Genomic DNA, 13,154 nt, shown 5'->3' with positions numbered 1-13,154 from the left:
TCACTGAAATTAGTGGACTTATTTGGGGCACTTGGTGCATGGTACAGCTTTTTTCTGTTGAAAAATAGAGAGCTGAAAAGTTTTGTTTGTTAGCAGTATCATCTAATGTTGTAAACTATCTCATGTGCAACTGAATTGGAGGTACAGTAAGTAATGGCTCAAACCCTTCAAATTGTCTTGCAGATATCCAAATCATTCATGAAGAGTAACAACCTATTGAATAAACTGATAATTGGCTCCACAAAACTGAAAAGGAACTAAAATAATGAGTATTACCTTACCTGGGTAACCTTCTCTGTTACATTGTGCGTTCGGTCTTTCACCTTAGGTGCAATAATTGCTTTCTCCGAAGAAGGAGGAGATGAAGATTTTTTTTCACTTTTGATATCTGAAAAGTTCAGTGTGAGTTGAGGAATTTTGTTGATTGTACTGTATTTGTTGAGATTTGAATCCGATGTGGATCCCAACAGACTTGACTTGATATGATTAAAAGGCCCTGAAAAATCAGAACACATATTTAGTATGCAGACAAATGCAGAGAAATAAGTTATCAGTAATGTTTAAGTGGGATATGTTAAAAGGGTAGTTAAAACCTATTTTTCACTATACTACTTGCTAATAGTAAAAATTACCTACATTTTAAAAATAACTCTATTACTAATGAGAATCAAATCTAGTATTGAATGTAAATATGACATTTCCTTTGCATATAGCCCCCAATATTTTTTATAAAGTCAGTGGATTGCAAAGTACATAATGCATCCATGCTTACTTGTTTTCATTGTACTGGCTATGCTGGTATGCTCCATTATAATTCTGGCTGAATATAAAGACTATGTTCTCATTTGTTTATAAAAGCAGAAATAGGACACACGATTATATAAGAGTGTCTGGACTGAGCAAAAGGCTCTATTATCATGTCTGTACTGTTGCTCATGCTTACATGATAGTTCAAAAACACCTTTTGGTAAACTGGAAAATGGAGTAGACCCCTGCTCTACCCCTGTTGACTCATCAAGTAACTCCATACTTAATCAACGGAAATATTAACCTAATATTGTCCTAAAAGCCTTTAATTTTGGAGTATCACAAGCTCACAAAATGTATTTCTTCAATTGTCATTACCAACAAAATATTGAAAACAATAGGGATACCCATAGGTAGAATATTAATGGAGTATTTAATATGCACTTAAACATCTTATACTACTTTAGTGCATCATGATAGTTAAAAAATACAGAGTTGGTATACTTCATGAGGTACATACCCATTATAATTATTCTTTTCAATATTGAACAGAGTTCTTTGTACAACAAGAAAGCAATATAACTGATCAGTATACTTGTTTTGTACTGTCATCATAAAGCTGGTCCAGAAGCCAAAAATATTCATAGTAAGGAAAATTTTCTTTTGAGAATTATACTGGAAAAAAGAACTATAAAGATGTTTAGACAGCAAGAGCTAGATCCAGTTATGGATGTAAGAAAAAATCCAGGTCTTGCAGTGTGGGATCAAAAGGTATTTCTCAGATCCACATGAGAACCTTACTGCATCCTAATTCTAGTATGAGCAACAATGCAATGTTTTTTCTTCTACTGTTTTTTGAGGGTTTTATTTGTCTTCCTGGGAGGGAAAAAAGAATGGATGCTATGATTCAGGAACAGCCAATGGGACAGGATTGGGCCTATGGGGTAAATTGCAGAGTCAGCTGTGGAACAGCTGGATTGTATTTGCAATGTGTGAACTAGTGAAATTCAAAGCAACCAGCTGCCTGGAGATAGCTGTGGGGAAATGCTTCAGGCAGTGCTGAATTCTATTTTTTTTTGTAAAATTCTTTAAGTGGGGGGCTGGTCTTCCTTCACACCTGGCTTAGAATCCTTGCTGAAGAACCAGACTTTTAATTTGCTTTCTTAGCTTAAAAGGATTTATACACATGCTTTCCACCTCTGAAATTCACGCTAATTATATGTTAGTCTGGGCCAGAGATAGAAATGCTCTACTACTCCATTTCAAATTGTGCCACTGTGCAGAAAGGAATTCAAGATGACAAGAGAGGGCACAATGCTCTAGACTAACAGTTCGGATGTTCCCCTGGAAGAGATCAATCTGGTGGTTCTGCTCTCAAGACTTTCTGTATTTTGTCCAAAGATCATTTGATGTAAGATAAACAAAAATTTCTAGATGAGTGCTCTAACCACTAAACCACAAAATCAGTCCTTCTTTTTCTCCTTAGAACCTGGTATATTCTTTGTGGAACAGCTTCACTGGAAAAAGGAAGAAAGCACTACCTTTCTCCCACAAGGAATGCTAAAAAGCCTGGTACTGAGGACACTGCCAAGGAATTGGAATATTGTGCTTGAACACCTTTTGGCCCAGGTAGGACCTGAATCCATCTTTCACATCATCTACATGAGTCTATTAAAAAGTGGTGTTCAAAATAAACCAGGGCTCACAATCTCCTCACAAATCAGTGAAGTGGTTAATCTGGTTGGCACGTGCTATGTACGTATGGTCAGACTGCAGTTTTTCAGCTCTACTTCCCTACATAGTTGTAACAATTAATAGTTTTTGAATATTGAGTAGTCTTACACATGAGCAGGGTATCAAGTTGGGGCCATTTGTCAGATGAACAAGATTCTTGATACCTAAGGAACTCAAAGGTAAGAGGGAACTAAGGGAGCTTAGGCAAATCCATGATTAGATAGTAGATAAGATTTTTTTTTTTAATAGTAACTTTATAGATGCTTAAGTTGCATTGAAGTTTTGCTTTCTGGGATTTAAATCTTTTATTGCTTCTATTCCAAAGGGAATTACTCTCTCCTTCACTACCTAAGACTCATGCCCTAGTGTGTAATATTAGACTTAAGTTAATTGCACATGAGAATAAAACCTTGCTTTTTTTAATCCACCTTCTTTTGCTTTAGAAAGTGGTGAAAGGTATATATGTACCTCAGTGATAAATGGTAATTAATTGAAAGACATTACTAGCTTAAGTACAGCCCAGGCTGGCAGCAATTGAGCTGATACTTGACAGCTAGTGGACCTTTGCTATACTCTCATAGCAGGAAGCAGAAAAAGAGGGCCATAACAAATCACAATCACAATTGACACTAATTGGCACCCTGATTGACAGTTTCAGCAGAGTGGCCAGGAATTGAATAAGCAAGGAGAATGACATGCTTCTGCCTACCCTACAAAGGAGATTCTTTAAGGTTAAGTTTGAGCTCCCCATTTTTATGGTAGGATTCCATTGTCCCTGCTTACACAATGCATTGAGAAATGATTTCACTCTTCTGAGCTGTCAATCCATCATCTTTCACCAGCAGTAAATACATTTATAAAAGTTGTTTTACAGTACAGAGGCTGCATTTTTTTCCCCCAAGATTTTGCCAACATACACATGAAGCAAATGCAATGATTTCATAGTCCACGAATCACTTTACAGAATCTAGGTCATGCACTGCATGCAGTTTAGAGAGAAGACTTTACCAGGTACACACACTTTTTGTATCATGCATGAAGTTGCAAACCAGTTTTCAGACATAGTTACAAATATTGCAATTAAACTGTTCACTTTAGTAATTGTTTTCTAGAAATGGAGGAAGTCACTTAAGAATTATGTTCAAATTGCTTCCAAAACATGTAGCTCAGTGCTGGTGAATAGAAACAATTTTGTAACTGCACTAAATATTATTTAAACATGAAATTGGCAATGAAGTTCATGCATGCACATTTTAATACTACAGGAAGCTTGAAACCATACCCCCTGCCATCCAGGAACGTGAAACTAGTTTTAAGGAGACAAAAGAGGAATAAGTGAAGATACTTCCACAAGGCTCCTGATTACCAATTATTTTGTTTTTGAGATAGTTAACTGAAAACTAAGAACCTTATAACAATAGATTGTTTGTTAGTGGCCCTGCCCACTTATACATCCTTTCACAGATAAAACTCCTGGTAGCTTCACCAGAAGTTTTGCCTGTTTAAGGACAACAGCACTGAGTTAAATAACTATGATATATTCTATCTCTCTCCTTTCGTTTTTTGAATTAACAGATAAGTAAGTCAAATGACCATTTAACTATGCCTTCACTTTTTCCAGGGATTGGTAGTTAGTGCTTTGAGACAATAGTTAAGGGAATAACTATGTGTTTAACAAATATAATTTAAGTAATGCACCTGGCCCTAGAGAGGTCAGCATGAGAATGTTGCATTTGAACATTTCATACAGCAGGCAAAGTAACATGCCAAAAAGTGTGGCTGTTTGAAACACTGGAAGGTACAGTCTAGATGTATACTTTACCTTTGACATTGCGACCATTGTCTGGTTTTCAGCATAATAAAAGCGAAGAAAGAAAGATAAAAAAAGACAACTAAAATCCACATCAGAAAAAGCAGAAAATATTGCTTCAAAATGTGTATGTGGTTTGAACTGAAATATTTTTGCACCTCCTTGATTATATTATGTAGACTTCTAGTCAAGATGAAGTCACTTTGACAATTGAGAGAGAATCTGTAAAACTGTTTGGGGTAGATCAGCAGGTAGTAGGACTGAATCTAGCTAACTTGCCTTAACAGTAACATGATAAAATTGTTTATCCACAAGTCTGGTGCTGAGTTGGAGGTCAAAAGTGCTAACCCACAAAGTGGTAATTAGTCACACATAATTAAGTGAGGCTGAGGCACCCACAGCTGCAGGTGGCGGTGCAGGCTGGCTGGCTGCATGGGGCGTGGGGCTGCGCAGGCGGCCTTGCACAGACTCCCAAGCCCTGTGCCTGCCCAGGACTCACAGGAGGAAAAGTTTTTACCATGGCAGCAGGCTGAGGCAGCACCTTTCTGAGTAAATATTGGAGAAAAACTGAGGAGAAAGATATACCTTAAACCTTTCTTCAGCCTTTAGGTGCCTTTCCGCAAGGTAACAGTGGCAAAGCTCTCTGTCCTCCCAGTCACACCCAGCCCTGAATCCTCTCATGAGGTCAAACTTCTTTAGGGAGAATATTATTATTATTGTTGTTGTTATTATTATTTAATATTATTTTAAAGAAGCCACACAGGTGGATAGGTAGACGCCACCCCTATTCATGGGTGTACAATATGACCCACAGGCCGCCCTCCCTTTGTGTTGTGCCCCCTGCCTGGCTGCGGCAGCTCGGAGCGGGTATGAGTGTGGGCGAGGGCCCCAGGGGCTGGCAGGGAGCAAGGGGCCAGGCGCAGGATGCAGCCCTGCCCCTGTGCGCTGCTGGCCACTGTGACCAGCTTTACCAGCTTTCAAAGGTGCATTGGGCTCAAACTGATATTCACCTGCAGTTTTCCCCACTGACAGGCCACCGCTGAGGGCTGAGGTGGCTGTGCCCCCATCTGCCCCAGCGGCAGCCCTGTCCCTGCAGAGGGCCCGCTTCAGCCCCGCTCTGGAGAAAGGCTATGGCCTTCTCCTGTGAGGGGAATTGGAAGTGACGTTGGGCCTTGCCTGTGGTGTCATGTCACACCTGCTGCCTCTCTGACTTTTCCTCAGCTTCCTGAGGACTGGGGAGCACAGGACATCGAGCTGGGCCCTCTGGACCACGGGTGTGGGAGAGTGTTTAGTTCCTCCCAGCCTGACGCCTTTCTGTGCCAGACATCTGTAGCAGTAATGCAGATTTTGTAGGGTGAGTTAGGCTCAAAAGCCTGCTGTTTTTTCAGAAGACTGCAGGGATGTTACTGAGGTCACTTTCTGAAGACAATAAAATTCCCAAAGAGTCCCTGTGAACCTGTACCCGCCCGCAAAATCTGGATTGCTGGCATTTCAGGTGATAAGGGCTTGGCTGGAGTTTGGGTGGTGGGTGGAAGACACAGTTCTTGCTCTGCTGCTTTTGCTGTCAAATAGGCAAATTTAGAATGGAATTCAATCGAGTACACTCAAATGAATTTAAAATCCCAAATTGTCATTTTTACTGTAATACATTTCAGCATATAATGGCCACAGCTATGATAATTTTAAAGCGATAGGGAACTAGGCTCCATAAATTAATTTTACACATAAAATCATTTATAGTCTCAATTGCGTTATCTTCCATAAAAATAAATTTGACTGTGGGTGAATTACTGTAGTTAGTATTGAGCTAAATAATGCTATTCTGTCAGAACTCTGTTATGCTGATTCAGTTAATATTATTTGAACTGGAAGAGGTGGAAAAAAATTATATCTGAATCCTGAATTGCATTTTCAGACAGAGTAGCAGTTTTCAGTGGATTCAGGAAAATTCAGAATTATTAGGATCAATAAACAAAATAAAAATGGAATGGGAACTATATTAAACCTTATGCTTCCTTGGGTATTAATTTAGCCTGTTGGGACTGTAGTTTACTTTTACTTATTGTACTTTACTTTTACTTAGGGCTTTACATTCTCCAGTCCAGGATCTACAGCTTCTGCTCAGAATCTGTGAGTCCAGAGAAGATGATTTAAGCTGAATCCTGGTTGCCTAACTTACATGGATAATTTTATAGCAACAGTAAGGTTTTATGGCTCACTGTTGAGTAAGGCAGGACTTGCTGGCTAAATTTAAACATCTTTTCAGCATAAGGTGCCAAATTCTGATATGCTTGGAAGCAGATGGCATCAAGGATGGTTACTAATTCTAATGCAGTTCTGAGAGCCATTCTCTGTTCTGCTGTACTTTTTTAGAATGTGTATGTATGACCTAAACTTAGGGCCAGATTCTCTACTATTTTGTAGCTTATGCAGAGTGAAATCAGAGTGGCAGTGTTTTATCTGTTTACACTGTAAATGATGATATCACATGAGAGGCCACAGGAATTCAAATGGATTATTGACTCCTCATCGTAAAATTTATTTTCCTTAGTATTTAACATTTGAAAAATATTATTCGGTGAAATGGAGCTAGAAATTTTTGCTCCTCCACGCAGCAAGTATTAAATTATGTGGTGATTTCTGCATGAGCTTTGTACCACCATAACCAAAGACACTTGATATTCAAACTGATTTTTACACATTTTCATCATATAGCTGTATGAAGAATGACCAATTGGGAAGTGCTTTAATGAAAATAAGTTCTGAAAATAGAAATTGACAAAACAGATATCTTTAAATGTGTTTTATTTGAAAGGTTAGTTTAAATATCTAGGGAAGTTGAAAGCAAGGTAAAGCTTACGCAAAGGTCCAAAAGACAGGCCAAGGTTCAACCTTGGAGATTTTTGCCTCCACATCCTGATTTTGAAATCTTGGCTTGAATGTGAACATGAAATACAGCATAATGGTATGGTTTAGGATGGATTTAATTGAATTTTCAGGTTCATTTGAACTGAAAAAAATCAGAGTCCAAAAGAAACAGAAATGAGAAAAGAAGTATTTACTCATTATATTTAATACAGGAAGAGTAACTGGAAGGAATAATTAGTTCTGCTATTCTAGGAGTTAATCTGGGTGGCAGAGGAGCGTTCAGACTTGTATTTTAGGAGATGTACAGAAGCAAAGAGCCCTTGATGTGGACCTTCCGAAAGGCAGGAGAACTTAAAGGAATTTTACACTTGTGGTGAATGAATAGAAGAACAGGCAATCACTGAAAATGAAAATTCATTTTCTTACTAATTTATGAATCTGTACACAGTCTTCCATGACATATGTTTTTGAAATCTTAAAATATTCCCCATACGTTCCTTGTCATTTGGCTTGAATAAAAAGTATGCAATTCAAGTCATTAGACCATCAGTAGCTGCAAAAGCATTGTATATGTGGCACTTTTCTGCGAAAGCCAGTTTCAAAGGTGCCTCTCCATTCACAGGTCTTTCAAACCTCTGTTTGCTAACCTGTTTTCCAAGTTTCTCAAACTCTCTGTCTCCAACAAGAAATCATGGACCACACTCCATGACTTTGCATAATTAGGAGAGACAGTGGAAAAAGAAGACAGAGAAAACATCTTTGTAAATTTTGACGGTTGCAAGAATATACTAACACAAAGAGAAAATCACACTTACATGAATTTTACACTAAGCATTTCACCATTTCACTAAGTATTTCACTAAGTATTACACAAAGCATTTCAGTGGAGTTGCTGAGGATATTTTCTCCAGTGTGAGAGAAAAAGCATGTCTCAGTGTTGTGTCAGTGAATATACAATGTATACATTACAGATTTAAGAAAAATAAATTGATCAATCTCTGAAGTAGGATTTCATACAGTCAAAGACAGTCTAATATATGTGAGTATGGGACAGAACTGTGCATGTAATTTTAAGTTGATCACCTGATTTTTTTCCCCCAAATACCAATATTAGCTTTAGGAATGTTGGGCCTGATTTTGCTATATCCCTATACAGAAGGCAGATGGTACTCTAAGAGGAACCCCATGATTTCATTGGTCTGCTTAGACATGAAAAACAGTATTTAGTGTCAATAAGCCTGGCATATTTGGGCCCTTAATATTTTTAGTGTGCCTTTGAATGTGTACAGCTGATTATATTTAGTTTTGCTTACAAAGTGATGATAATTACTACGAAAAATTGCAATAATTCCTTTCTTAGTACATCAGAGAATACTGATTGACTTTCTATCATACCTTCACTTGCATGACGGTCCCTAAAAATGTTCTTGGGATGGACGTTAAAGCCTTCTATATCATGTACTGAAGACGCTCTCCGTATACTACAAACGCTTTCCTTTGATCTGGAATGGGTTAGTGGATTGCTTGTCTGTATCATGTCAGGGTAAAGCCTGTCCCATTGCTGTTTAGGCGATGAATGGTCAAGAGGTCCTGATATATTAACCAAAGGTGAACGTTTACTGGGTCGAATCAGTGCTTTTGTATCATCCACTTCTGAAGGACTACAGCTTTCTTTTGTAGGTGATTTAAAGTGCTTCATTGCCACTGAGTCATCGCTGTGCTTAGATGAATCGACTATCACTGCATCAGGGTCTTCCTGTGGTAAGGACTGCTTTCTGTAAGTTAACAGTCTCAATCCAGGTAACCGGAACCCAAAAAGTCTGCCTACATGTAAATACATACAAAAGAAGAAAATATTACATATTAGTTTCTTGTCATGAAAATCTGCTTTTATCACACACAGAGTGCATATTAATAGCTATAAATAATTAACCTATTCCTAATAAATTACAATGCTTAACAATGGAATGTGTAAATATGGAAACATTATGTAGCTGTAAGTTTGTTATAGTCATGGTGTTAAAGGATTTCATACTTCAGTCAGACCTAAGTTATTGAGCTCAGAATAGGGATAGCAGCATTGATTCTACAGTCTGTTTTAAAAGAGATAAGGTTATCTGTTCTGATGGTCCTTTCTAAATTAAAAAACTATGCATCTATAAAAGACTGCTAGAACATGTCAAACTACTTTGCTTGGTAGCTGTTATCCTGAAATAGGTATTTGTGGATTCTATTATTAGTGGAACTCCATGTGCTTAGAAGTATACTGCTGATTTATTGATTTATTGGCTACAAATTAAGCAGGAAAATACCAGTGCTAATCCTTCAGGAAAGAAAAATAAGTTGTGTATCAGTTTTGCCACTATCCTTTCCAATGCTTACATTTCACAGTTAAATGAAGAACTTATTTTGAATGAGTTTAAAATGAAAAGTAAAGGAACATGCAGGAAGAAAAAACAGCGACACAGCTGTCAAGCCTCCGTTGCACCTATACAATGCAATTATCTTTTCTACATTTGCATGGGTGTGGGCTTAGTTGGGCTTGGTATATTGAATGGCAGGGTAGGCTATTCTGAGTGTGTGGAAAAATTAACACCTTTGTGTAATGGTAAGAAATATCAGTAGCTGAGAGGAAGTGTAAAATATGGTGCAAATAAAGAAAACATAGAGGAAGAACTGTAAAATCTACAGACCGCCTCTCTAAAAAAACCAAACCTAGACAGCAAATATTTTAAGGTATTGTGTAATACAACTCACAGCTGGAGGCACAGGGACTTCTGATGTACAGAAAACATACTAAACAGTTTAGGAAAAGAAATGCTAAAAAAAATTAACAAAATAAAATAATTGATATAATTGAAATGATTGGAATGATCAGATGTCATTTTATCAACGGTCTGACTTATCTAATAGCTTCTTGTCACTCATCTGTTTGATACATGAATGTTTTCCACAGTGAATCAATAGCGAAATGATTTCTCAGAGGACATCTCAAAATGTCTTGTTATTCCCTCCTACTGGGATAAGAAATTCTGTTTGGGATAAGATTTCTTTTTTTTCAGTCAGTTTTAATCGCCAGCGTTTGTAGCTAGCTAATGTTCATTAATATTTAGCACTGAAATTTATCATCCCATACTGAAATATTTTGAAATAGTCTTTCATTGATGCCTATGCCCAACAGTAAGTGTAGAGCAATTGATGGCACAGCTTAATCATTTAATGTTTTAAAATGAATGTCCTATATATTTCGTATTGAATTTATTTTGAATTCTAAATGAATGGAAGTGAGAGTGCCCTGCTCTTCGTACAGGAAAACCTGTGTAAGAGCTAAAGTTGCTATACTAGATGATACCACAGGTCCATCTAGCACACTGTTGGACCTCTGATATTTTTCAGTAGTGGATACATGGAGAAGGAGTTTAAGAACCACTACATTCTGTTATTTCTCCCAGTAAATTTACTTTACTTCTGGCTGTCTGCAGTTCAGAAACTTTCTGAGCCAGAGATTGTGTTCAAACCACAAACTGAATGTTTGGTGTAGCTTTCTTCCATGAATTTGTCTCAGTGCTTTTGAAACACAGTTGTACTTTGATCTGCAAAACATCCTATAGGAAACAGTTCCATAATTTTAGCATACCTTTGTGAAAAAGTACTTCCCCTTGCTTGCTGTAAACTTGTTGCCTTGGGGAGGGTGCTAGTTCTTATGATATGAAAAATAGCTAATAGTTGCTCCCTTTTTGTAGTCTCAATAATGTTTATAGCTTTTCATACATCTGTTGCATTCCTCTTTGTATACCTCTTTTCCAAGCTGAAGAATGCTAGTGTAACAACTGTATTGTATACCTCTGATCATCCTTCTCACTCTTCTCAGTTCCTTTTCATTTCTAATGTAATAATTTTTGACAGTGGCCTGAGCTACTCCCAGACTCAGGGATCAATGCAGTGACATAACAGCTTTTTGTTTTGATCTTAGTTCCTTTCTGTATAATTCCTAATATTTGATTGCCTTTTTGAGTTATCTTCCTAGCCTGTGCTAATTTAAGATATTTTCACAACAGCTGAGAGATTTCTTTCTTGATTGATAACAGATAATTTAGTCTCTACTATTACGTTTGTAAAAAATTTCGTTTGCTGTTTTATCACTTGGCCACTCAGTATCATAGGATATGTCTGTAAATCTCATATCATATTCTGAATAGTTTTGTGACATCTGCAAACATTCTCACCTCACTGTTTGCACCTTTTTTATCCAAGTAATTGAAAATGTATTAAATAATAAAGAACCTGTGAGACTCTACTGATAACATCTCAGTATTTAGAAATCTGGCCATTTATTTCCACCCTTTTTTCCCTAGTTTAAAATATAAATCCATGTAACAATCTTCTTTTTTTTCCTTGAAAATTTCTGAAAAAGCTTGTTGAATTCCAAATATTTAGCATTGAATCTGTTACTCTAATGCATATATGCACACAACAGTACAGTAGACAGAAATCTCTATTACATAAAACCAGAGTCATGCATGTTTTAAACAGCAGCTAGAGATGCCAATTTTCAATCTACACAGTGATATTCAGCAGAGTGCACCTTGGTAACATGCATATTTCCTCTAACTTACTAAGTATACTTGAACAAATTGCTTACAGTTGAAATTAGTGAAGTACATTAAAAATTATTTTATTTTTTTTAAATGCACGTAGAATTGAGTTGTAAAGCAGTTTATAAATCAATTTTGAAAGCTTATTGCATCAAAAGTGAAACAAATACTATAATTCTTTTTTCATCAATTACATTGAACTTCTTAAAAATACCATTCATAAGGTTTTCTGGCATTAGACACTGTTAAAGGCTTTTTGCTGGCACTCTGTTTTAGTCATATTCATGGTGGTGCAGATGGTCTTTTCTGCCTCACCAAGTTAATATGACCATGTTATACTGCATTACTGATTTAGCTGTCTAACTGCAGTTCAGCTGGAAAGAATGCTCAGTGAGAATTTTGCTTCTTGCTAGGACTCTTGGGCATGAAATAGAAAACTTAAATGAGTAGCTTTTTGCTATTCTTCTATAAACTGTAATAAATGGTCTCAAAGTTAAAATCCCTATTTCCTGCTTTTTAATTTGAATATTCTTTAGAGGAGGAGTAGTGTTATTCTTCTTCAGTGTATAGATAATGAACTATATGATATGTTGGACATTCAGCTCTCTCCTGCAGTACTGCAGCTAAAGCTATCAGGAGGCCCATTCAGAATTTGTCTAGTTTACATTACACTTCCTTGCTCAGCTCAGTAATAATACAATTTGTCATGAAGCAAAATTCATGGCCCCAGGCCTGCTGTCCTAGAAGGGTCAGCAGAAGCTTTGCTGGCATACTGTTTATGGGCTAAAATCTTTTGTTTGAAAGTGGACAACCCCTGCTTTGTGTAGATGTGATGTCAGAGCAGATTTATCTTGGCTTACAATACTAAAATGTTTTTGAGATGCAACTAGCTATTTACTATAAATATACAGATAAGGTTACATTAAAATCCTTATGTTTTATTGACGTTGAAGACTCGATTGCCAAGTTCTTCTTAATGCTGAGTCAAAGATTTCTATAATTGTGGCCTGCTAGGAGCAATTGAGGAAAGCATTTGAGTCTGAGTCACAATTCCAGGCTTACATTCCACCTCCTCTTTTCAAACCTTGCTTCACTGAATAAGTAATTTGCAAATGAGTTAACCTGTTGGTTGCATTTATTCTCTGTGCCATCTCAGCTAACCCTTAGAGTTTCTAAATAGTAGAACTCAGTCCAAAAATATACTGCAGATAAGAAAAGACACTTCTAAAGTGTTCGCAGATATAGTTATCTCCAAAGTCCCAAATTCAAATCGACTTTCCTTGCCTTCTGAAAGCCTTTTTTAATTCTGTCTCATGTTTTGGGAGATCAAAGGAGAAGATATTTAGTATTCATGGAAATAAAATGTTTTGGTTAATAGTTTTGTGAAAAAAGTGTAAGAA

General features: G+C 37.0%; 1 protein-coding gene across 1 annotated transcript in view; it reads right to left on the bottom strand.

Annotated features, from left to right (window-relative positions):
- Positions 1 to 13,154, bottom strand: part of KCNH7 (potassium voltage-gated channel subfamily H member 7) — a 242,395-nt gene that overhangs the window by 72,931 nt on the left and 156,310 nt on the right. The window contains exons 4-6 of the mRNA XM_050899922.1: positions 8,555 to 8,979; positions 4,304 to 4,324; positions 282 to 496 (exon numbers count right to left, since the gene is read on the bottom strand). Coding sequence (XP_050755879.1) covers positions 282 to 496; positions 4,304 to 4,324; positions 8,555 to 8,979 — 661 coding nt within the window. The remainder of the gene's footprint in view (positions 1 to 281; positions 497 to 4,303; positions 4,325 to 8,554; positions 8,980 to 13,154) is intronic.

Source organism: Gymnogyps californianus, chromosome 7 (assembly GCF_018139145.2).
Source record: "Gymnogyps californianus isolate 813 chromosome 7, ASM1813914v2, whole genome shotgun sequence".
NCBI lineage: Eukaryota > Metazoa > Chordata > Aves > Accipitriformes > Cathartidae > Gymnogyps > Gymnogyps californianus.
The sequence above is the reverse complement of the archived record's forward strand: the minus strand, read 5'-3'. Positions and strand labels throughout refer to the sequence as shown.